The following is a 25,593-nucleotide window of genomic DNA, read 5'->3' as shown; positions in this document are numbered from 1 at the left end:
ATATTATTTTTTTTTAGCACTTGGGGGGAGCACCCCTGACGGACAAAGCACCCCCTGGACTGGGACACTGCACAGGACTTTGGAGTGGACGCTGCCCCTATGGACAACAGCAGCACAGCACAACACAGCCAGCCCCTATGGACTTTGAAGTAGTGGACACAGCCCCTATGGACAACAGCAGCACAGCGCAGCACAGCACAGCACAACACTACTCTGCACTACACTACACTACACAGCCCGGCCAGCCCTAACTCCCACCCTCCCTCTTCACTGTCCACAGCCGAGTTAGAAAATGGCGCCGACACGGGTACCTTATATAGGATCCAAAACCCGCGAGACCCGGAAAGGCGGGACGATGACGTTTTGCCTCGATTTCAGATCCGAGTCAGGCGGGAAAAGTCGAGCCTGACTCGGATCGGCCTCGGATCGGGGGGGTTCGGATTTCAGAAATCCGAACCCGCTCACCCCTAATTTAAACCCATATTACATACAAAAATATATTAATTTCAAACATGTCATAGATTATACTACTTCACTTTATACACCAATGCATTACAAATACAGTGCTCTACCGCAAAATGTGTATATTAATACAGTTTACTATGAACCATGTGCAGTTTGCTTTTAAACTGTCCACTTTAACGGTTTCAGCGCTGGTCGCAGTGGGAGCTGGCTCTCCCTATCCCGCAGCGGCCATGACACACTCTACCTACACTTCCTCAGTGCAGCAAGTCCAGGCAGCGGCATATAGAACATTAAAAACACTTATCAACACTCAGCACGTAGCGCAGAGTATACATTTACAATGGGCGCCTGGCGCCTTTTTGTCCTTTTAAAAATGGCGGCACAGCACGGGGGTTAACCCCTTCAGTGCTGTGGCAGCCATTAACCCCGTGTGGCCTGCCTCCGGCCACACCTACTTTTTAAAATGCTTTTCAGGGAGATTGTGAAAGCAGCACCTATGAGTGTGGCGGTAAAGTGGGCGTGTACTGCTACATCTGAGGGGCGTGTCATAAACCTGACATCCAAATGTAAATGAGCCACAAAGCAGTTAGTAAGATCTACTTGTTGATGAAAACACACTGATACTTTTCAGAAAATGCATTTAGCCATAAGGATCATTGTGCCCTATAACCAATGCAGGGAAATTATACTAATGATCCCATTTGAATGTCTGTTTTTTTTATATATAACATCTTCATAATGGGGGAACGGTGCAATCAGGGAGATTGCTGAACTCTTCAGGGAGACAGGGAGATTGCTACAGTTTCAGGGAGTCTCCCTGACAATCAGGGAGAGTTGGCAAGTATGGTTTAAATTAAACAAAATGATTAGTACAATTCAAATTTATGTAGATAGGTACACAACTAAAAAGGTGCTGCAACCCATAGCATAGTCCAGTTTGGTAAATAGATACAAACAGTTTGGGTGTATGGGTGTGGTATGTAATGTCCATATTCACAATGTCGAACCATAATGTCGGCACAGTCTAAATATTAATATTCTGAATGTCAACAATGACATAATTCAACCTGTTCAATTTGTTGACAGTCAGAATGGTGTCACCCCACTCTATCCTAATCCTAATTGCAGTTTAGCCCTAATATTAACACTTTATTAACCCTGCACCCAAAGCCCAGGGTGTTTGTGGATTAGTTACAGCCCTACTGGCACTAGGGACCTCATTCAGAGTCGATCGCTTGCTGCAAGCGATCGCTCTGAATGAGGGCGGCCGCTTACTTTTTTAAGTGCCGCCTCCTGGTTGATCGCTAGGCTGTGGGTTACCACCCACAGCTCTTGCAATCGACCAGGGTGATGGTCGCGATGGTCAAGACCATCGTGACCCTCGTGGCTTGCGACGAGACCCTAAGGTTGGGTCTCGTCAACCGCAAGCCCCAGGGAGCTTCCTGCTCTGATCGAGCAGGAAGCTCCCCACTGACATCATTGCTGATGTCAGTGGGGCTGCCCCCAAACGGCAAGTGTTCCGTCGGGAACGCCTCCGTTTGGCCGGCCACGCCCCCTGCCCGCCTCCCAAATGGGGCGAGCGGTCACTCACCATCGACAGCTCGCCCCCTTTGGTACGAGACCCGTAGCGACAGAGCACCCGTCGCTAACCGGGTCTCGCGCATGCACACCTCGGAGCCGGCTCCGACGTGTGCATGCCCAGTGGGGAAACATCGACCCGGTTGCGATCGATCAGCTCTTGCAACCGGGTCTGAATGACCCCCTAGGTCTGGTAATAACAAAGTAGGGGTGCCTGCATATGTCTTTGTGAGGCCAACCCTCCTGGAGAAGCCAGCCCTGGTGCCAACTGGCATGGGGCTGGTCATAAACATGGTAGGAACAACCCCATTCTGTGGATCTGGCCTTTATTGTTCCACTAGCCCTGGCTAGCCAAGCTTAGTGCTGGTGAGAGAAAAATCGAGGTTAGTAGTAGGGCGCAGACTGGGGAAATGCGGAGAGCCTGGCACAGACAGGGGAAAGGTGGAGAGTCTGGTGCAGACAGGGAAAAGTAACTAATCCAAATTTATTTCATTAAAAATAAAAGATTTTTTTTTTTTTGTAGTAAGATTAGTAATTTTTTTAAAAATTTTTCAAACATCGGAACCATCATCAGAACATCGGAAATAGCAATGATTGGCAGCACAGCAGACACAGGGGGAGAGGGTGCCAGCAAGTAGAGGGACCAGAAGGTCCCTCTGAGAGCAGCAGCTGCGGGAACATTCTCTTCCTGCAATCGCTCTCATGTTTATCTGACTGTGCGAAATTTTGCAACCAGAGCAGATATAGAACTGCCTGGTGTGGTCGGAAAATTGCGCCCATGCCAGACAAGTAGTACATTTATGAGCTGAAGGTAACTGTACAATGAGGCCTGGTGTTTCTAATTGGCTATCAGTGTATTCAGCTGTAAAGGGGCCCTACAATGCATTTAATTATGTGGTCCCAAATATCTCAGGTCAGTAATCATCATCATTTTACTGTGTCCGTATATCCTGTTAAACAATGCATGAATAACCTGTGTCTTATTTTACTACACAAGGACCAAGCAGCGCCTCACCAGCCTGCCCCGGGAACACCTCTAATACCATCAAGAGATTCAACTTCAAACATCAGATTGGCCGGGGCGGCTTTGGAGTAGTAAGTTTCCTGACTTTATCATGCGTATCTATTCTATCTTATTGCAAATGCACACACTGTAGAGAAATTATTCTGTATATCAATGGTCATTTTCTCCCAGAAACCACCTCATCCTTCTGCAATGATGTGATTATTGAGCCATTATGGTTTATCTGTACCATAAACGATAGGGCTCTATAGGTGAATGTAAATATAATTGAGTAATACAAATTCTATATGAAGAAAGACATGTGAAATATATTTAGTGTTATTATTTGATAATACTCTACTTTGGCATGTTAGGTACTACCTGCCACTATTACCATTAGTCACTGGCTAGAAGATGCTGTCTGTCTATAACAAAACAGGAAGAAAAAGAGAGAAACTAAGAAATCATTCATAGCTACTGTTATTTAACCTTTAACAACATACCATTTAGACAACAGAGTACTAATGTGCATTATAAAATAACTAGTTTAGACAAGCAGCTGACTTTCAGACTCTACCCTTCCCCAAATAGCAGATCCATGGGGTCCCCTCCACAGGACCACTGCCCTTTGGTTGGTTATCTTCCTCATAGGTAACAGTATGAATGTGGGCAGGGCTAAAAGCAGACTATGTAACCAGCTGTAGTCACAACCTGTTTTTACATTTAGGTGCTAATTGTAATAATTAACTATATATAATTATATACAATGCAAATAATCATTTATTAATTATCTTCATCATTTTTATATATACATTAATAACAGCTAACATCCACCCAATTAGAGAGACAGTTCTTACAAGCTGCGCAGAGTTAAAAAGTTGCAATCACCAAATGAATCTGAAAAGGAAGCATTAATAAAACAGGGTTTTAAGAATGTACAATGGGCTCACTCACTGGAACCAGGTGTGGAAAGAAAGAGTCGTTATGGAGTTACTGGGTAACCGGTCTCCTGGTTGGGAACACACACGGTAGACCCCACTTATGAGTGCCACTAATGTCAGAAGCCGCTGTCTCTCAAAGATATTAATTATAGCGTAATACAACAAATATTATTGAGAGAGATAACTAGGGACTTGTATAAGATTAACCTTTACAAAGCAGCATATTAGTAAATCAGATTAGTGTTACAGTGAGTATTGCTGATCCAGATTATACCTAATGGCTTCTTTAGGCTAGGTTTCCTGAACCTATAACAGCTCTATGGGGAAAGATATAATAGCTTACAAGATGTAGATCCCAGCGAGTCAGTACTTTTTTAAAAAAATGACAATTTAGAAAGGCAAAACCAACCTGGTTGTACATACACAGTGACGGCCATTTGTGCTCCTGACCATGTAACAGCTCTGTATCACTGACACTTACAGGTCCTGCTGGCGTACGATACCATCAGCATGAAGGAAGTTGCCATAAAGGTCCAGAACATCAGAGGAATGTCAGAGAAGGAGGAGGCGGAAGCACTGGTGGAGATGACAGTTTTACAAGCAACATCTGGGAGCCCCTTCTTAGTACATAGCATCCTGATATTCCGGACCGAGGTATTACCATGCATGTTACAATGATCCTTGTGGTCCGGGGTGAATGCTCAGTACTATTCTTTTACTGCTGTATTATAAAGTGTGTAATACTTCTATCAAGTGGTGTGTGTATATATATATATATATATATATATATATTATATATATATATAGTAGACAAAACGGCACTCCCAGGCTTCAGTAATTAAACAAAATCCAGTGCTTTACTGTGCAACATTTCGGGGTCCGTCCCCCGTCATCAGGACACACAAATAACAATAAAACATGACATATATTTATACTTACAGACATGTGCATAGGTCCCACAATGTGCAGCCCGTGTCCCCGGCATCCAGCACTCTACTTCCGGTTTCACGTGTGACATCACACAGGAAGTGACACCACCAGGGCCCCGGCTGACACTGTTGATAGGGGAATAAACAAATGTCATATAACAAGTGTCAGATGTCTTCAAAATGCTTGGAGACAATTTGTACATAAGTACCATGTAAATATTGTGAATAATCAACTCTAAAGGGGCCTATCCATTAGCAGATGTTTTTCTGAAAGATGAAAGACAAAAGATATCTATTGAAAATTCCGGTGGCTGTGCTGAATGATATCTGTCATGTACATGACAGATTTTGGCAAAAGACGAACAATGAACGATATTGCATGACATCATTCAGGGAGTGGATTTTTTTCTCTGTAGCTGCTGCTAATATCTTTCGTCGCTCGTTGTTTACCGCCTATAAACTGCCACATATTTCTAATATCTGGCAGCGATATGCGATAATTGACCAACATGTTGGAGAGATGAAAGATTCAATTTATCGGCTGCGGGAGTGCGCATCTGTCATCGTTCAGGGCCTATCCATAGCAAATAAATTGAACAATTGAACGATATATGATTCTATAGTTGAATTTATCTGCTAATGGATAGGCCCCTTAACTTACTGTGCTTATAAGAAAAAAAAACATATAAACAATAAAATAAATATGATCATTAAACAGGGACATCTTGTGGTGAAAAAGCATATCTACACATATTATATATATTACTATAAAAGTCTCAATAATAAACTTATAAATAAATATGAAAAATACATATATATATAACCTCTAACTTAGGTTTAAATTATTTTAAACTCATGAATTGATCTGGTTGCATAATTATATATAAATATTCAACAGTAATCCATAAAAATGGAGCATGATGACCATTCTTATATATTTCCCCAACTGACTACTAAATATTAGCTTAAAGAAAACAATTAAGGTTTAGAACATCATTTAGGCCTTGAGGACTCACTGTGTTTAAGGTGAAATCCAATGACTCTCTATCTGGAGTAATCTTTTGGACCTATCACCTCCCCTGATGGTCCAGGGAACATGATCTATCATCCGATAGTGTAAAGTGGCCATGGTATGGTTGGTCTCCACAAAGTGGTGGGCCACTACCTGCTCGCTATTGCCCTGTAGAAGAGCTGCTCTAATGGCCGCCCTGTGCTGGGCTATCCTCTCCTTGAATTGTCTCTCTGTCTTGCCCATGTAGCACAAGCCACATGGGCAAGACAGGATATATAACACAAACTTTGAAGTACACGTCAATGAATGCTTAATAAGAAAAGGTTTCCCTGTATAAGGATGAAAAAATTTGTCACCAGGGATAAGGAGACCACAGGTGACATCCCAAACATTTATGACACCCAGGTTTCCTAGAGAGGAAATTATACTTAGAGGAACCCATGTCGGAGATATCTGTGTGAACTAATAGATCTTTCAGATTTGGGCCTCTTGTATAACTAGGTAATAATTTGCTGTTTTTCAACAACTTCAACTGTGGGTCTGAAGTGACCATAGGCCATAATTGTTTAGCCTGTTTTGTAATCTCCAGGGATGAACGTGAGATCCCACGTGCATCCTTGGAGCCGGCAGCCACCGCAGCAGGGATAGCACTGTCCCTGCTGTAGGGAAAGGGCATCGCCAAGCTGCAGATATCAATATTGATATCTGCAGCTGGCAAAACTGTCAGGTGAACTGACCGTTCATACATTGCCCTGCCCATCAGCGCTGCTATGCAGCGCCAATAATGACAGGGGCGGCCCTGTCAATTACCACCCAAACTCCTATTCATACATGGGGGAGAAGCAGTATCAGCATACATAACGTGCGCTGAAGCCGCTTCGACAGTTAACACATCTACCCCAATGTCACATATGTCAGCGCCATCTATGTTACCAGGTTCCCCACACATTTACAATCAGATTCAGTAATAGTCACAGTGTAATAGATGGTGGCACCTGCTGTACAGATGTGTCCTCATACATCTAGCCTCCTTGCTCGTTAAACAGCCCCTCCAGTCGCACCATGCTGTGGTGTGACTCGGTATCGCTGAGCATCTTTTTGTGTAACTTTTTACCTTTAAATGTGTTGTATTTGCACAGGGATGTGAATAGATAGCACCCACAGTCACACACAGAAAATAGGCATGCTGCATACCATTTTAATCAGCAGAAGCTGCTTCTGCTACATACAGGGGCGCCGAGAGGGGGGGAGCGGGTACAGATTACCGGGGCCCGGGCTTCCTGAGGAGCCCGGCGGGGGCCCGGGTCCGGCGCCGCTCCCCCTCCCTCACAGCAGCCCAGCGTGTGCTGAGCTGCAGTGGAGACTGCTCGTGGCTGCTGAGCAGCAGCCACAGCAGTCTCCTATGCCTGTGGGGGGGAGCGATCACACTGATCGCGCCCCCCTGGCTTTGAGCAGGGCTGAGGGGGGCCAGAGCGCCCACCTCCCCAGCGCGCAGCGATTAGGCCACACCCCCTATTACCCGGGCCCGCCGCGGCTCTCAGCGGGCCTGGCTACATATTTACATCTCATTTGATGGTAAAAAAGTCGCACAAACAGACGTTCAGCACCACCGAGTCACAGAGCTCCCACGTTATGTGTAGCGCAAATTGTAGTGCACGGAGGATAGATGTATGTGGACACAGCTGTAGATTCTGAGCACCCAGACCAGGTAACTAAAACAACTGTAGTAGACTAACGACTGTACTAGAGTAAATAGCAAAATATATGAACCTGTTCTGTCTGTGCCCTGTAATAGAACAACCTGGCCTTCGTCATGGAGTACGCCAGCGGTGGAGACCTGTTCGATCTTCTGGTGAGAAGAGGCCGTCTTGAGGTGGAGGCTGCAACGTAAGTTCTATCAATAAGCTGATGTAAAATTCTAATTGTGTGTGAGAGAAGATATGAGGCATAGTAGTTTACAGTGTGGGGAATAAGATACATTATAATCAGTGGCAGAACAGCTGTCAGACCACTGCCCTCATTACACTTGCCCTACTGATTATACCAGCACTGGCCACCACTGATTACCAAATTTTAGGTACACACCCAAATTTTAGGTGGATAAAAAGAAGAAATAATTTCAGGCCAGAAGATACAGCCAGACACTTACATACAAAGATACACACACCCTAAAGCAGACCATACACGGTGCGATAAACAGACTTACAATTTGTCTCATAAGATTTCCCTTAAAAATTTTCCATTGAAATGTTACATATGAAGTGTTCAAATGGTGTACAATATTTCATACGATCATACAATCTGATGCTTCGTTTCACGATTACAAATCGGAAATGAGCGATCGGTTGTGCACATAACCATTACGATGAATCTGCTGGAATGTGAATATGGGAGGGCTTATCTAGGGGGTATAAAAGGCAGCCACCATTTTAGGTATGTTATACTCTGCTCTGTGACTAGTGAAGCTTGGTTGTATACCTGCTGAACGCTGTGGTATATAAATAATGGCAGGGCCAGAGGGGGACAAATGTACTGAGCGCCACGATGTATCCTTACTTCAACACACACACGCTGGGATGCGATGTTGGTGCTCGGAACGCCGTCTCTCATGACAAAATGGAGGAGGGGAGTGACTAGAGATCTTTATACACCTCGTAAACAGACATCGGATCGTATTACCTGCCAAAAGATAGGTCGCCCTTGTATGGTTTTCCAGTACGAGAGGCGATCCAATTATATGACTGCGGGAATGCACATCACCATCGTATGTACAACATACGATGTGTACGATCGCTCGTTAATATCGATCAAAATCGTACACATCATATAAAAAATCTTACCGTGTATGGCCGCCCTTAGGCATTATGCTTTATCCCCTCCTCAGTTGTTGGTCACCCATCACTTTGTCTCTTCTACCTATAACTCTTTCCAACCTGTATTTGTCTTTCTTAAGCTGTACACAATATACAATGTATCGTATGATATATCGTTCTTATGTGAATCAGGACTTTAGTACACATCATATAGCATGTAATGCTGATCCATAATTCACAACAGTCGTTCATTGCATCGTCCCTTCTGCTATTCTGCATGGCACATGGGACGATGTAATGAATGACGTGGTGCAGTTACATGCAGCATGTAATGACACTCGCGCTGTCATACACCGGATTGTGCAGTGTGTACAGAACATGCAATGTATCATTACAGTGCACCATTGCTGAGGTCGCACCATTGTGTGGTGTGTACCCAGCTTAATCCTCTTCTAGAGCTCTCTTGCTCAGTCCCTATCCACATTTTATCTCTCTACCCCCCATATAAACACTATGGCTCTCTCCTCCCTCCCTCATGGAGGCAGAGCTATATAGTTATCTTAATACCATTCAGAGCCTGTGACAGGATGCTGGGAAGTGACATCATCTGAACAGCCAGTCTTAGCAGCAGATGGAAATTACATGCAGCTGAAGCATAGCGCATTATGCAGTGGCTGCTCGCACCTTTAATCTTCCTCCAGACCGGATGCAATACCGACAGGGGAATCCCGACAAGGGATTTAAGATAGGCGTAGAAACCCCAATGCCTATCTTAATCCCGATGCAGCAACGCCAAAGGATGCTAGCCCGAATGAGGTAAGTCCAGAGCGCCCTTAGCATTAGCCACGGGGAGGAGGGTTAGGTTTAGGGAGCGTAGCGGGGGTTAGGGTTAGGCATCCCTAGGGGGGTTAGGGTTAGGGACTAAGGGGGGTATTAGGTGTAGGCACGAAGGTAGGAGGGTTAGGTTTAGGCACTAATGGGTGGGTTAGATTTAGGGTATGGGTGGGGAGGGTTAGGCTACAAAAGGGAGGGTTAGGGGGGAAGGGGGGAGGGTAAGTATACTTGCCGACCCCTGTCGGGATGCCTCTGTTGGTATTCTGACAGGAGTCATCCTGACAGTCAGCATTACATACCTATTCCGCTCAGAAGACCAGTCTCCCCTACAGCCAGGAGAGCCTGGCTATAGGGGGATGAAGTAAGCAGCTCAGTGCTATAGGAAGTATGCATGTGTCCTTATACACTGTGGTTCTAGTCGGGGAAAATAGCCCCTCTCAACGCACCATGTACTGGGCAAATTAGCCAAGGAGTGAAAAAACTACATTGCTAGCTTGCACTGATCAATTTGATATGCGACATTTGTACATCTGTGTGCGCATGAGTCTGAATCTGTATACGAATATCTTGCAGTGGACGCGACTTTTTCTCACAAAAAGTCCCATTGTGTTTCATATGTGACTCTGCACAGGTTTAAAACTAAGGGCCTGATTCAGAGCCGGACGCTCTGACCAGAGCGCTCGCTCTGAATCAGGGCCCTCCTCCATTAAAATGGAGCGTCCTCCTGGACGCTCGTATAACTGTGGGTCACCACCCACAGCATATACGAGCGTCCAAAAAGATGATCGCGATGGTCAAGACCATCGCGACCATCGGACTTGCGATGGAGACCCTGCGGTAGGGTCTCCCTGCCACAAGCCCTGGAGTGATTTGGGCTCTATCAGAGCCAAAATCACTCCCACTGATATCACTAGTGTTGTCAGTGGGGCTGGCTTCAGACGGTAGGCGTTCCCATGGGAGCGCCTCCGTCTGGCAGGCACGCCCCCGGCACGCCCACCAAAGGGGGCGTGCTGTCAGTCACCATCGACAGCACGCCTCCTTTGGTGCGAGACCCGGAGCGACAGCTTGGCTGTCGCAGTCCGGGTCTCGCGCATGCGCACGACGGAGCTCCCTCCGTCGTGCGCATGCGCAGTGGGGACCATCGACCCACTTGCGAGCGTACTGCCACTAGCGAGTGGGTCTGAATGACCCCCTATATCCTGTGCAGTTAGAGTCACAGCCCAAAGTCTCTAGTACACTGTGGTGGTCATTCAGAGTCGGTTGCGAGCGCTGAGCTCTCACAACCGACTCGATGTTGCCCTACTGGGCATGCGCACAACGGAGCCGGCTCCATCGTGCGCATGCGCACAACTTAGCCGGCTCCGTCGTGAGCATGCGCGAGACCCGGCTAGCGATGGACGCTCCGTCGCTTGGGGACTCGCAGCAGACGGGGCGAGCTGTCGATGGTGAGTGACAGCTCGCCCCGTTTGGGAGGCGGGCAGGGGGCGTGCCTGCCCAAATGGAGGCGTTCCCGCCAGAACGCTTGCCGTTTGGGGGCGGCCCCGCTGACATCATTGCTGATGTCAGTGGGGAGCTTCCTGCTCGATCAGAGCAGGAAGCTCCCTGGGGCTTACGAGTGCCCAGACCCAACCTTAGGGTCTGGTCGTAAGCCCCGATGGTCGCGATGGTCTTGACCATCGCGACCATCACACATGTCGGTCGCTAGAGCTGTGGGTGTTAACCCACAGCTTAGCGATCGACAAGGAGGCGGTCATTCAGGATGCAAGCGGCCGCCCTGATTCAGTGCGACCGCTTGCAACTAACGACCGCCTCTGAATGAGGTCCTGAGAGTGGTGTTTTGCTGCATCTGTGATGGAAATAAAACTCATCTCTTGGAGTGGCTCAGTTGCAAAGGTGTCTCGAGCCATATGGCGTATGGACGCTAGGTATATGAGGACACATCTGTATACAGCGGCTGCCTGGTACACTCACACCATTACATACAAGTTCCCTTATAAAGGTCTTACATCTGTGGCTTATGGTATTACATATACGTCACAACCTTCGCTGCACTGAACAGATTTTGCGCTATTACAAACAGCCTGCAACATTGTTTATAATTTCCCAATTGTCCTGTAAATGACATACAGTATATTTTCCCTGCACATTACTTTTATTTGTATCTAAAGAATCCTCACACAGAACAGGATCTGGGACTTTACAATATTTTTACATTTCTTCTTTAACAGATTCTACGCCGCTGAAATTGTCTCTGGTCTCCAGTACCTGCATGTCAAGGGCTTCATCCATCGGTATCTACCTTTCTTTCCTCATTTACATAAACATAGAAGAAATGTCACTTTTAGGGGTATATTTACTAAAGTTAGAGTTTTTAGAAGTGGAGATGCTGTTCATAGTAACTAGTCAGATTCTAGCTCTTATCTTCTAGAAGGTGTTAGTTTAATGTTAAGTAGAATATGATTGGTTGCAATGGGCAACATCTCCATTTGTAAAAACTCTCACTTTAGTAAACATACCCCTAAGCAGGGCCGAAACTAGGATTTTTGTCACCAGGGGCAAGACAGTAATTTGGCGCCCCCCATGTAATTCCCCCTGCAGTAGTGCCCATATTGTAATGCCCCCATAGTAATGCCCATATGTTAATACCCCCATAGTAATGTAGTAATGCCCCTGTAGTGCCCACCATACAGTAATGCCCCTGTAGTGCCCATGCTCCCATATTAATGCCCCTGTAGTGCCCATGCTTTCATAGTAATGCCCCTGTAGTGCCCATGCTCTCATAGTAATGCCCCTGTAGTGCCCATGCCCCCATAGTAATATCCCTGTAGTGCCCTTACAATAATGCCCCTGTAGTGCTCATGCCCCTGTGGTAATGCCCCTGTAGTGCCCATGCCCCAATAGTAATGCCCCTGTAGTGCTCATGCCCCATTATTAATGCCCCTTATTGCCTATGCCCCCATAGTAATGCCCCTGTGGTAATGCCCCTGCCCGCATAATAATGCCCCTGTAGTGCAGCTTATTAAAAAAAAAAAAAAACTTACCTTGAACCCCGCTCCTGTATCCAGCGTCGCGTCCGGTCCGCCGGCTGCTCCTTGGAACTATGGGGGAGATGTCATGACGTCTCCCCCATAGTGCCCGTGGGGAGAGCCGGAAGCTGGAGTTCGGGAGAGAACTCCAGCCTCCGGCTCCGGCTACACCGCGTCGCTGCAGAGAAGGAGTCCGGCTTGGAGCCTCTCTGCAGCGCCGGGCTGGAGGTCACTGGCACCAGGTACAGCGGCTCACCCGGTGCACGTGCACCTCCAGCCGCCCCCTAGTTGCGGCCTTGCCCTAAGTGTGCCGGGCTAGACGGACTCTTATGTCTCTGCAGTGGTGTTCTTACTGTGTGCACCGCTCCAGGCTATATTAATACTTCCCAACTGCCTGGTGATTGGGATAATGCAGTCCCTATTATTACATAATAACAATAATCGAGATAATGGGAGGTATGCTATTTGTGTATTACTGAATATCTTTATTTTTGGCTCCAAGTAGCTGTCTGTCATATATTAAATAACCAAGGCCTGCTTGAGGGCCATTCCAGCTGAGTAGCCTCACAGGGGTTTGAAAGGGGGTGTTTCGAACCCACTCACTAATGTAACTGTCCAATCAGTGGTTAGTGTTTACTTCCCAAAAGAGGTTTGAAATACCGCTCCAAAAAAAGTTCGTAGGCAATAAATCTTTAAGGCACAGATCATAACAATTGAAAAGTCTTATCTGTGTCTTTGCATTGAATTTATTAGGAATTTTGCATACAGTAACCCAGAAAGGGTGGTCTTCATATCACATAGGGCTAGTTATTAAAGAGTGTGCATAAACTCCTGTAACGCGTTTCACGGCCACACTGCTCGCTTCCTCAGACTGTTTATGCTAATTTGTGATGTGGGTCCTTTTTGTGTGGTCCGTGGCTCTCTCTGTTATAATAGAAGTGAGAGCTGGTATGCTGGACTGACAAAATAGTATAGCTAAAAATATGCTGTGCACAAATGAACAAAACTGATGTGAATTCTCTGTAAAGCACTGCGGAATATGTATGCGCTATATAAAAAAACATGATTTACAAGTTTAAAGACAAAATCATTGAACAGGATGATATTAGCCAAACAAAATGCAGACCTGCACTGTTTACATCTGTACCCAAATTCCCCCTTTCCTTCAACAACCACACCTCAAGATGCACATCCACTCAGGGCCGGATTAACCATGGGGCGGATGGAGCTACAGCTCCAGGCCCTACATTAAAATAGGCCCACAGACAGCCACTGCTGTAGACAGGACTTTTCTTTTCCCTGCTACAGCATTACAGCACCAGCCCGAGGCTCTGCCCACTCAAACATTGCAGGCTATCAACCCCCCTCCCCGGCATCCCGCCATTGAAAAACTGGGCACACATGATTAGCTTCTCTGGACCACACTGTGCTGCTGCATACTTACTGACTCCAGCGCAGCGCGTCCTCCTCACCATGTGACATGACGTCGTATAGATGCCGCCCCATCACAGTCAGAGTCCGGACTCCGCCGCTTAGTGCCGTGAATAGGTGTCTATGCTCTGCTCCGTGCTCTGCTCCGTGAAGGCAGCCCAGCCAGGAGACCTGCTGTTGCTGAATGTTTTGGGCCGGCTGCCACCACCAACAAACAGCGATACAGCAGTGGCGGATCCAGGGGGGGCTATAAAGTGCGGCGCAGTGGCACATGCCCTCCTAATGTGAGGTCACCAGATACAGCGGAGCTAAGGCACGCTACGTGCCTTAGCTCCGCTGTATCTGGTGACGTCACATTGATGCTGCCGGGCGCACCCGCATTGATGGTCCTACGTGAGCTGACACTGAGGCTGACTGAGGAGTCGGTGGTGCATCCTCCTGACTACCAGAGCGCCGTGGCTGTACTGCCGCTAGCAACTTACATGATCTTCCTGGCAGTGGAAAAAAGACCCGCGGGAATTGTAAGATTGGAGGAGGAGTTGAGATAGTGAAAGAGAGAAGAGAAGCAGGTAAGTGAACTTGGCGTGGAGAAAGCAAAACATACGAGAGGAGGACACAGATGAGGAGGAGGAGAAGGGGGGACAAAGTATTGCACACAAAGGAGGAGGAGGTGGGACAGAATAAAGGATGCAAAGGAGGAGGAGGTGGGACAGAATAAAGGACGCAAAGGAGGAGGAGGTTGGACAAAGTAATGGACACAGAAGAGGAGGGGGGACAGAGTAATGGGCACAGAGGAGGAGGACAGAGTAATGGGCACAAAGGAGGAGGGGGACAGAGTAATAGACACAAAGGAGGTAGGGGACAGAGTAATGGACACAGAAGAAGAAGAAGGGATGTGGGGGTCAGAGTAATGGACACAGTAGAGGAGGGGACAATGACAGTAATGGACATGGAGGAGGGGAGGACAGAGTAATGGACACAGAGGAGGAGGAGTGGGGACAATAATGACCGAGTAATGGGCACAGATGAGGAGGGAAGAAGAGAACTTCATAATGGACACAGATGATGAGGGGACCATGACAGCGTAATGGACACAGAGGTGTAGAAGGTGGGTGACAGAGTAATGGAGAAACTCTACGACAGAGTAATGGACACAGAAAAAGAGGTGGGGTAGACTAATGGACACGGAGGGGGTGGGGTAGACAGAAAATTGGGCACAGATGAGCAGGGGATGACGACAAAGTAATGGACACGGGGGGGGCACAGAGGAGGAGGGGACGAGACAGAGTAATGGATACAGAGAGGAGGAGGAAGGACGAGAACTCAATAATGGACACAGATGATGATCTGGGCAGCGTAACGGACAGATGAGGAGGGGAGAGCATTAGAACTCCATAATGGACACAGATGAGGAGGAGGAGGAGGGGATGACAAATATTGTAATGGACACAGATGAGAAGGGGGGAACCCAATAATGTGAACAGAGGAGGAGGATGGGAATAATAATGGACATACAGATGAGAGAGGGAAGAGCACAGTGCACAATATACAGATGAGGGGGTAGCATAATATTGAACATATACACGGAATGGGGCAAGCTTTCTGTATACATACAGGTATGGGGGCTGAGAACAATACATAACATATAGACAAAGTCAGGACATGACGGCGAGTAACAGATATTTCTGTGTCCATTATGTGGTCCGGGCATAATGTGAGTGAGGGGTATTTGTGTGTCCATTATGTGGTCAGGGCATAATGTGAGTGAGGGGTATTTGTGTGTCCATTATGTGGTCAGGGCATAATGTGAGTGAGGGGTATTTGTGTGTCCATTATGTGGTCAGGGCATAATGTGAGTGAGGGGTATTTGTGTGTCCATTATGTGGTCAGGGCATAATGTGAGTGAGGGGTATTTGTGTGTCGGATATTGGATCAGAGTGTGGTGGTGAGAAGAAACACAGAGGGTGATATATGGGGTCAGGGGGTGATGGTGTGGATCCAGGAGTGGTAGTGGCTGTTGTATGGGGTCGTCAAGTGATGGCAGTGAGGGTTATTTCAGTGTTTGATAGATGGTATCTTTGAGTTTCAGTGGGTAAGATGTTTTGTATATAGCATGGTGGATGGGTGAGGTATTTCGGAGGGTGATGTAGTGACTTACAGACAGCAATACTTACACATGTGCCTGCACAAAGTGTGTGCAATATGTGCCCCACAACCATAGGTAACTATCGGCCTACCAAAATGTGTGTAAGGGTCAGGGACAAATACAGTATATAAAGAGATGAGCTAGATTGAGGTGCTTGATGGTATACAGTAACTGCACCTGCCATGATACTAGCCCTTTACAGACAACAAAGCTACAGCACTGGTCACGCCACTCACATTGCTGGTCACAACCCCTGCAGCGGCACACAATAGGCCCTTCATAAATTTCAGCTCCAGGCCCATGCGGACCTTAATCTGGCACTGCATCCACTTCATCAGGGGCACTTTAATCAAAGAGCTGGGCTGTATCCAATGTACTTACATGACCCTCTCCTCCCCAGAAATAAGTCACTGGCACCTTCACAGAAAACAGATGTGTAGAAGTTATCTTAGACTCTGGCACCGATGTCAGAGTATTTGCTAGGGATGTGCAGGCTCGGATTAGTTAGGATTTTCACACCAAATTCGGATTTTTCCCGCCAAAAAACGGGTCTGAGAAAGAGGCAAAACGTCATCTTTCATGGACAAACATCATCTTTCCTGGACAAAAGTCCAAGAAAGATGACGTTTTGCTTCTTTCTGAGACCCGATTTTTGTCGGGAAAAATCTGAATTTGGCGGGAAAATCTGAACTAATCCGAGCCTGCACATCCCTAGTATTTGCTATAGTCTACTCTTATTTTCAAAGAAAAGTGTTGGAAATATGGTGCCAAATGGCTGTCCAAAGAACAATGCTCAGTGAGCAGAGTGGCCAGCCCAGGACCCCCTTAGCTAAAGGATTATATACATAGCACACCCTGCACCTATAGTAGCTATGCCCTGCACCTATAGTAGCTATAGTAGCATTCCATGGTCAGTCCGGGACTCCCTTAGTTTAGGGATCATGTGCACAGAGCACACCCTGCACCTATGGTAGCTATGCCATAGCATTCCTTGGGCAGTCAGGGACCCCCTTAGCTTAAGGATCATGTGCACAGCACACCATGCACCTATATAGCTATGCCATAGCATTCCATGGTCCTTGGAACTGTCCACACAACAGCGGATCTCCTCGATCTGACCAGATGTAAAAGACATTTGTCCCATGGAAGATGCATTTTTCCACATTAGTAAATTAGCCTTAGTCACTTATGATGTATATCATATACTGTCTATGCAAACAAGTACTTAATGAAATACTAAGTGCAAAATGTCTCTTTTACAGTGATATAAAACCAGAGAACATACTTATTGATGGTTCTGGCCACATTAAAATCGCAGACTTCGGGCTGGCTGTTAACAAGATCCATGGAGCCATGGGCTTTGCAGGAACACGAGGCTACATTGCCCCAGAGGTGAGGTTATAATATAGAGGTGAGGTGTAGAGTTTATTAGTGCTATTCATATATATGGGGTCTATGTAAATATGGAGGAAAGAATGGCACATTTCCACTCTCACCTCTTGCCCAGGTCGCCATCATTACCATACTACAAACAATCACTGCCTAATGATCTAAGGGCCTGATTCAGAGCTCTACACATACCCTATGTTATGCGTACAACTCAGATGGTGGGGGGCTTGCTTATGCTCATTACCTGTACTGCGCATGTGCAGAGTAGGTCCTGCATCATCACACCCAGTGCCCCTAAGCCCTAGCCTGAGTGACAGGTTGTTGCCATTTGGGTGTGGGAAGGTGGTGGCACCGGGAGCATTGTTGAAAATAGGAGGCGTCTCCCCTCATTTCTGGGAGTGCAGAGAACAGGGTCAATTTCCTGGCCCCGGCAGAGGAGTTCCGGCAGCAATTCTGAGTAAGTTAGACTTACTAAGATGGCCGATGGGGATCTGATGCTGCGTCCTCGGATGCAGCAGTGGATCACAGAAGCCAACAGCAGGTGTCTATTTACACAAGATGCCTCCTGCTTCATTAGCATATATTAGCATAGCGGTTGTTTCCAAAACGCAGCACTGATGTTAATAGTGTACAGCTCTGAATAAGCCCTAATCATGTCCAATCAGGATTTCCCTTCACTGCCAGCCAATCACAGGTGTTTTTCCATGCTGACACCTTTGGTTATTTTGCAGAGGTTGTTCTTAGCGAGCAGATGGCTCTTTGTATGAGGATATTTCAGAATTTGTTTATCTTTTCAATTTAGGCTATAATGGATCAGGAAGGAAGATTTAGGGCCGTATTCAATTAGCGGCAAAAAAAATAAGTTTTTTTCGCCATTGGCGAAAACGGAAGTTTTTTGCCAAAAAAACAGCAACATTTTCACAAACATAAAACGGCGAAACAACAAACAAAAATTTGGGGATTTCTTTCAAAAACCACCTAATGATAATTTACCTTCAAGAAAATGACCAGGCAAATTTTGGGTGGAAAAAAAAAAATGCTAATTAAATACGGCCCTTAGTATTTAATAATAACTGGGTCTCTTCCTATAATTGTAATGAATGAGTATGTTATTGCAGTTTAGATGAAATTTGTGTATGTATGTTTATGTATTTTTGTATCTAATTTTTGAATAATGGGCATCACTCTATGGGACAACAGTCCATTATGCTGGGATCACAAGCTTGGCAACAGTTCTAGGGGTACCAGTCATTTTATTACCATAACCCACACAGACATGGCTAATCAGGAAGAGACCACCACTTTTCACCTGGGTTGTGTCAGGAACGTAAAGTTTCATTGGAAAAACCTAAAAGTGTCCTCAAGCAGGTGAGGATAAATAAACTGTGGTTAGCACACCTTAGCCCTAGCCGTATTATTGATACTGTGTTCTCCCAGAATTATTTTTGCATGGCAGCATTATGAGGCAGCTGGGGGGAAGGGAGGGGGTGCAGGCATTTGGTGAGTTGATAGACTGGGAGGGGGAAGACTGTGTAGACCAGGAGTGGTGTGAACCAGATTATAGCAAGTAAGCCCATTGTGCACCCTCCCCTATCTGACATCTAACTGTTTGGCAGGCACTGGGTAGGAGAGGGGCCATGCTTGCCTTCTTGCAGGGTGTGCCAGAATCGAGGTGGAGGGACAGCCAGCTTTCTCCTTTCTGGAGGGGGCAACATTTCCAACAAGGTGGTCTGAGGTCGAAGTGGAGACGGTGGCCGTCATCCTCCTCCCAGCGGGGTGGCTCGGAGCAATCAGCTACACTGTGACGTGGCCAATAAGTCTTGCTTCACTGACATTTCTAAAGGAAACATCACTACAGTGTGACTTATAGACAAATTTTGCCAGTCAGACTTCCCAAGAAATATTGCATGTGGAGAACACTGATAGATGAGGGAAAGGCAACACACAGCATAAAATAAATCATTGCCTTTGCCTAAATATACAAGAAAAAAATGAGGGTGTCCCAACCATAGTGACTGGCAGGTATATCCCTACCCACTAAAAGATCCCAATGACTGCTGTACAATACTGAAAGCATGAATGTTACCATCATACAATGCAAGCGTATGCTTATTAATGCCATACAATACAGAGAGTAAAAGCCATATAAAATAGCATATTCTTCTATACGGCATATGAGAGCAACCTAGTAACTGTCAGGCAATAAAGAGAGCATTGTAGTGACTGATATACATACAGAGAGCATACTTGTGACTGCCTCATAATATAAAGAGTATCCTACTACCTGACACAATGCAGAGAGCAACCTAGTGACCACCATACACGCAATTTTATGCAATACAAATGAATATATTTATTAAGTTATTTATAGACACATATTCCACAGGGAACATCTAGTCATTCCTTGCCCCAATGGAGCTTACAATCTATAATTTCTATCACATGTACACATACATATACCTAAGGTTAAATTGTTTGTCAGAAGACATATAACCTAACATTATATTTTTGTTGAGATTGTGGGTGGAAACTGGAGTACCCGAAGGAATCCCACAAAAACAAGGGGAGAGCATACAAACTCCACACAGATAGGGCCTTGGTAGGATCAAACCTAATACCTCAGTAGTGTAAAACAGCAAGCTGACTATTGCACAACAGTGCTACCTTAGAAAGAGCATTCTTGCTCCTGGATAATTCATACACGACATGAAGATCTCGGCTTTATCGGGCTGTGACCTAAGCTCCCATTCTCTAGTATCTGTCATGTAATTGTTCTTGCTATGAATGCCATAAGAAAATACAGAGAATTATATTGACCACAACATGAAACTGAGAGCAGACAAGTGATATTTAATACAAAGATCACTATTGTGGTCGATACATTATATCCCACTCATTATTTTTTAAGCACACCTCCAAACCACCAACGCCTTCAGTTTCACTATCATTATCACCATTATAATCATATACTTCCATTTTCTCATAATTTCCCCACATCAATTAATTCTGTTTGTATTCATTAAGGGGGTTCCCTATTCTCATGAAAATACTGTGAATGTGTCTATCCCGGTAAATGTGTGTTCAGTGTGTCCATCCTGGTAAATATGTCCCCCATCATGTCTACAATTGCCATACATGATCTGAGTTTTCATTCATCTCACATGTATGGTATAATTTATCAATCTATAATCTGATGGCAAATTGTGCCCAGTTGTGTTTTCCAGTCTATAGAACAGTATAATTTAGAAAATTGCTTACCTTTTATTGACAGATTCTCTCAAGCCAACAGTACGATGCGGGAGTTGACTGGTACTCCTTCGGGGTAGTACTGTTCAACATGACATCTGGGCAATTCCCGCATGACTTGAAGATCTCGGCTTTATCGGACTGTGACCTAAGCCCGAATATGAGAGACATAATTGAAGAGGTGAGTGTGAGAAGACACTTAGCATTCAACACTAGGTACAAGGATGTCCTGAACAGTGTGTCCCATTGGTCATTCTCCATTATTTCTATAAAACTTCCATTTTCTAGTATCTGTCATGTATTTGTTCTTGCAATGAATTGTCAGGTAGACATATATGGAGAAAATATCTGTATTACATGCATCACATTACTTTTCTTGGTTCCCCCTTTCTGACAATCATAAACAAGTGGTGGCTGAAGAAAACTCCAAGCCAGACCAATCAGTGCTGCAGGAGTCACCACTGACATACATCATCAGTAATAAGTTTTAGAACATCCCCATTTTTAACTTTATGTTAAAATTTAAGTATATCAACTCTGAAATAATACAATATAAAGTTGTAAACTGCTAGAGGGTTAAAACAAAAAGTCAGGTCAGCAAAAACTGAAAAATACTGTGAATTTCAGTTATAAAAAAACCTTTTTCAGGGAGCATGTAATGAGTTAAGAACTTACAGTTATTCTATGGCAATAAATAAGCCTTGCCTGGGCTATGAAGCACCACCACTGGGCTACTGAAGACTGGAATCAAAAACATAAAGGCCCTCATTCAGAGCCACTCGCTATTTACGGTCGTTCGTTCTAAAACTAGGGGTGTCTATTCAAATGAACCGTTCGCTGTTTGCGGTCTGTTCACGCCTCTATGTCTGAACGAACGAACAAAACTTGCGTTCGTTTTTTGGAAAAATACGCCCCCTGGCCGCTCGCATCCTACGTCATGTCCGCTATTTATTAGATTAATCGAGTACATCGACAAGGGTATGAACTGCTCGCTATTCTTCGGGTTGGTGTTTGCTACCACAATTTTGCGAGCAGTTCTGACTATAAAATAACCCAGTGACGTGGTCCATGGCGCTGCTGTTTTAAATATGCACACCCATAAAACGCCCGTTTTGACCTTTAAGCACGCCTGCGTTCTGATTTCCACTCCCCATTTTCAAGCACCTTCCCCTGTTACCACCCACATACGCCTCTTTCTGTCACTCAAAATAGCAGGCATTCGCTATTTTGCGAGCACATGAATTTCGGCCGCACTGACTGGTTCGCGCATGCGTATAATGATCCGTACGCATGCGCAGTTGGGCAAACATCGCTCAGAGCGAACGAGCTGCCGCTTACGAGTGGCTCTGAATCAGGCCCAAAATCTTTTTTACATGAGGCAGCGTTTTTGTATGCCGTGAAGAAAACAAAAGGATGGTTCCTCTGTGCATGCGGTTTAATTACTATAAGTACCTCTTACCAGCATATTTAAGCCCACAATTCAAAAGGGCTGCTTTTACAAGTCAAATCATAGTAAATAAAACCCTATGACATCATCTCTCAAAGAAGGAGGAGGAAGCGTTATGGTCTGGGGCTCTTTTGCTGAAACCTAAGTTCACAACTTGAACAGAGTGACTGGCACCCTAAACCAAAAGATCTACCACTATATTTTGCAGCACCATGCAATACCTTGACCCTCTGGTCTACACCTACTTGGACAAGGGTTCATCCTACAGCAAGATAATGTCCCAAAACATACCTAAACATACCTCCAGGCAGTATCAAAACTACTTTTGCAGAAAAGAATAATACAGAAGGCTTCAAATCATGGAATGGCCAGCATAGTCTCCAGACTTATACACCATTGAGCTTGTTTGGGATAAACTGGGCAGAAGGGTGAAAGCAATCTATAAGTGCAACACATTTGTGGGAATTACTGGAACAGTGTTGGGAAGAACTATCCAAGCAATATTGATTTCTAATGTAGAAAGAATGCCACAATTGTGTTAATCAGTTATATCTGCAAAAGGTGGCTACATTGAGAAGTCCAAATTTTAGATTTCTGTTTTGTTAAACAAAATGATTCTATGATTTATTTATTTTTTTCATTTCCAATTGTTTATTTGTTCTATGCTATAATTTCAGAGTACATAGACAATAAGCTGTGTTAATTTTAATACAAATTAATACAATTATGATGTTCTAAAACTTTTGACCAGTAGTATCTTCTCACCCAGTTTTATCCTAAACTAGATGCACGTTCTCCGATTATAGTAAAAGAATAATGCATTTCCTTTTTGATGCTGAAAACTCACAACTATAATATATTACTCCCAAATATGTGGTATAAGAGAAGAAACTAAAGCTGAAATGACACTATTTACGCTCATGTTGCTCTTTTCAGCTCCTGTGCGATGACCCTCAGAACCGTCTGGGTGTGAACGGAGAGATACGCCATCATCCGTTCTTCAAGTGTATTGATTGGGTTGAGTTAGAACATCTTCAAGTGCAGCCTCCATTCATACCCAGCAAAGTAAGTGCATAGAACTGGAAGTTAACATCAGGAATCGCATCATGTTCACGCCACTGCTTATCATACAGTAACCCTCATTATATTATGGTAACCATGGTAGGGATGAGATAATCCTTTACCTGGTAAAGATGTTGACGTTATGCTGTGACCATACACTGGGCTTTTACTTCCAAATATTCTTATTCATGTTTGTCATAAGAAGACAAACCTTAGCATGTGTGACACGTGTGTGAAAGGGTTAATCAAAATAAAATAAATAGGTCTGACTAAAATTGAAAAAAAACTCTTAATTATATCTGACATTAGCTATGAAATAGCCATTTCTGCCACCTTTAAGATTTGGTTCAAGAGCAAAAAGTTTAGGAAGTCCCAGTCACTTCCTGATGTATCTCAAAATATAAAATCTATCATTGAGAATAATCAGGACCATAACCATGACATTGTGTAATACAGCATAAATGCTGCTGCTGTGATTGGTGATGCTGCCACTAAAGAAACAAATTAATTGTTAAACAGGAAACAAATAATTTGAGCGTTTTTATGCATCTCTAGTTATAGGTAGACTTTAGTAATCTTATGTTTCCAGGAGATTTTTCCTCACTTTTTTTATGTGAAATATGTCCAATTGTCTTCTACCTGCAGCCACCAGTGAAGGTACCATCACCTCCCCAGCCGATGGAGGAATAAACATCTTGCACAGGAGCGGGCAGCCATTGGTTCCATGAGTAGCCGCAGAACAACATCAAGCCTGCATAAGAATACCTAGCCTCTCCATCAGCCCGAGTTATATAAGAAGGCATAACATCGCCCACCATCAATTAAACACCTACAGTATGTTCTCTAAAGCCTGACAAGTACTGGAGAATGAGACAATCATCATCATAGGTAAGTTAGTATAAGGTAAGTAAATACTGTTATGTAAAATCATTTATTCATACATTTTCATAAAATATAAACATAAAATAGTCTTATATTAATTTATATTTTTTCAGTTTTGCAGTTTTGCATTTTTCTTTATTATATTAAGTAGGAACATATAATTTAATTGACAAATTTCTAATCATATTTAATATTAATCTTAAATTGATTATTTATATATTAAAATGTATATTAATTATAATAAATATGCACAAATAATTTAATCAACAAAAATATCTAGTCTATTTTACTATTTAATGTTAAGTTGCTAATTTATATAATTACATTTTTTATAATAAATAACATCAAAGGTGTGTGACTGGCTGGCTAGCGAGGGGAGGTGGAGGCCAGAATTTTAACTAAAATATATTTAGTCCAATATTTTGTATTTTGATAATTGATCTAATAACTATACTTACATTTGATATATTAATATCTAATCTAACTTTATAATTTTAACTTGATAAAAAATGTATACCATTTAAACTATTATTGATAATAAATATGAACATAGAATTTTATTGACACATATAATCTATTTTAATATTTAATGTTAAGTTGATCATTTAAATATTTATATTTTTTTATAATAAATAATATCAGAGGTGAGCGATTGGCTGGCTAGTGAGGGAAGGTGGAGGCCAGAATTTTAACTAAAATGTTATATTTAGACCAATACTTTTGTTTTGATAATTTTAGATATACATTTAAATTGACACATTAATATCTAATCTAATTTAATATATAATCTTAAATTGATAATTTATAAAATGATAACGTGTAGCATTTATTCAATCATTTATAATATTTATGAACATATAATTAATTGACACATAAATATATAATATTAGTATTTAATGTTAAGTTGAAACTTTTTATTTTTTTAAAAATCAATATATAAATTAACATCACGCTTTTGAGAGCCTCCACACCTCATATACAAACTATTTCCACCCTGTTGTATTGTATTGAGAGGCTGATGAGGAACATTCAAAGTCTCCATGGTTTATAAAGTCCTATCATTGACTTTAACTTCCAAGTTGCAAACAGTGGTAAATCATTTGGAAGTTGCCATTTGGATCTATCCAACAGATGCTACTATTTGGATACATATACTTCCCTTCAGAGATTGCAACAGTGTTATCATTCACTGTCTAATAATCTTTTATTATTGTGTTTGGTGCAATATCAAATTTATTTGTTTTCTATGTCTGGTGTATATTTAAATATTTTATACATTCTTTTAACACTTGTTATCTAGTACACTCCTGGGAGTATCTACTTTGTATACCCCATTTCAATAAATTTTCTATTTATCATACCATATGTTCTTGATTGACACTTAGCAGC

General features: G+C 43.8%; 1 protein-coding gene across 1 annotated transcript; it reads left to right on the top strand.

The window, feature by feature from the left end:
* Positions 1-4,536: 4,536 nt before the first annotated feature.
* LOC148507904 (protein kinase C delta type-like) lies at positions 4,537-24,012 on the top strand. The gene is made up of 7 exons (XM_088445413.1): positions 4,537-4,641; positions 7,724-7,815; positions 11,804-11,866; positions 17,441-17,570; positions 20,839-20,994; positions 23,197-23,325; positions 23,968-24,012. Exons 1-7 carry the CDS (start codon positions 4,537-4,539, stop codon positions 24,010-24,012), a joined length of 720 nt encoding a protein of 239 aa, XP_088301539.1.
* The last annotated feature ends 1,581 nt before the right edge of the window (positions 24,013-25,593 follow it).

The sequence above is a fragment of the Taudactylus pleione genome, unplaced genomic scaffold (genome assembly GCF_031769625.1).
Source record: "Taudactylus pleione unplaced genomic scaffold, aTauple2 ptg000380l, whole genome shotgun sequence".
Classification (NCBI taxonomy): domain Eukaryota; kingdom Metazoa; phylum Chordata; class Amphibia; order Anura; family Myobatrachidae; genus Taudactylus; species Taudactylus pleione.
This window is presented reverse-complemented; position numbering and strand designations above follow the sequence as displayed.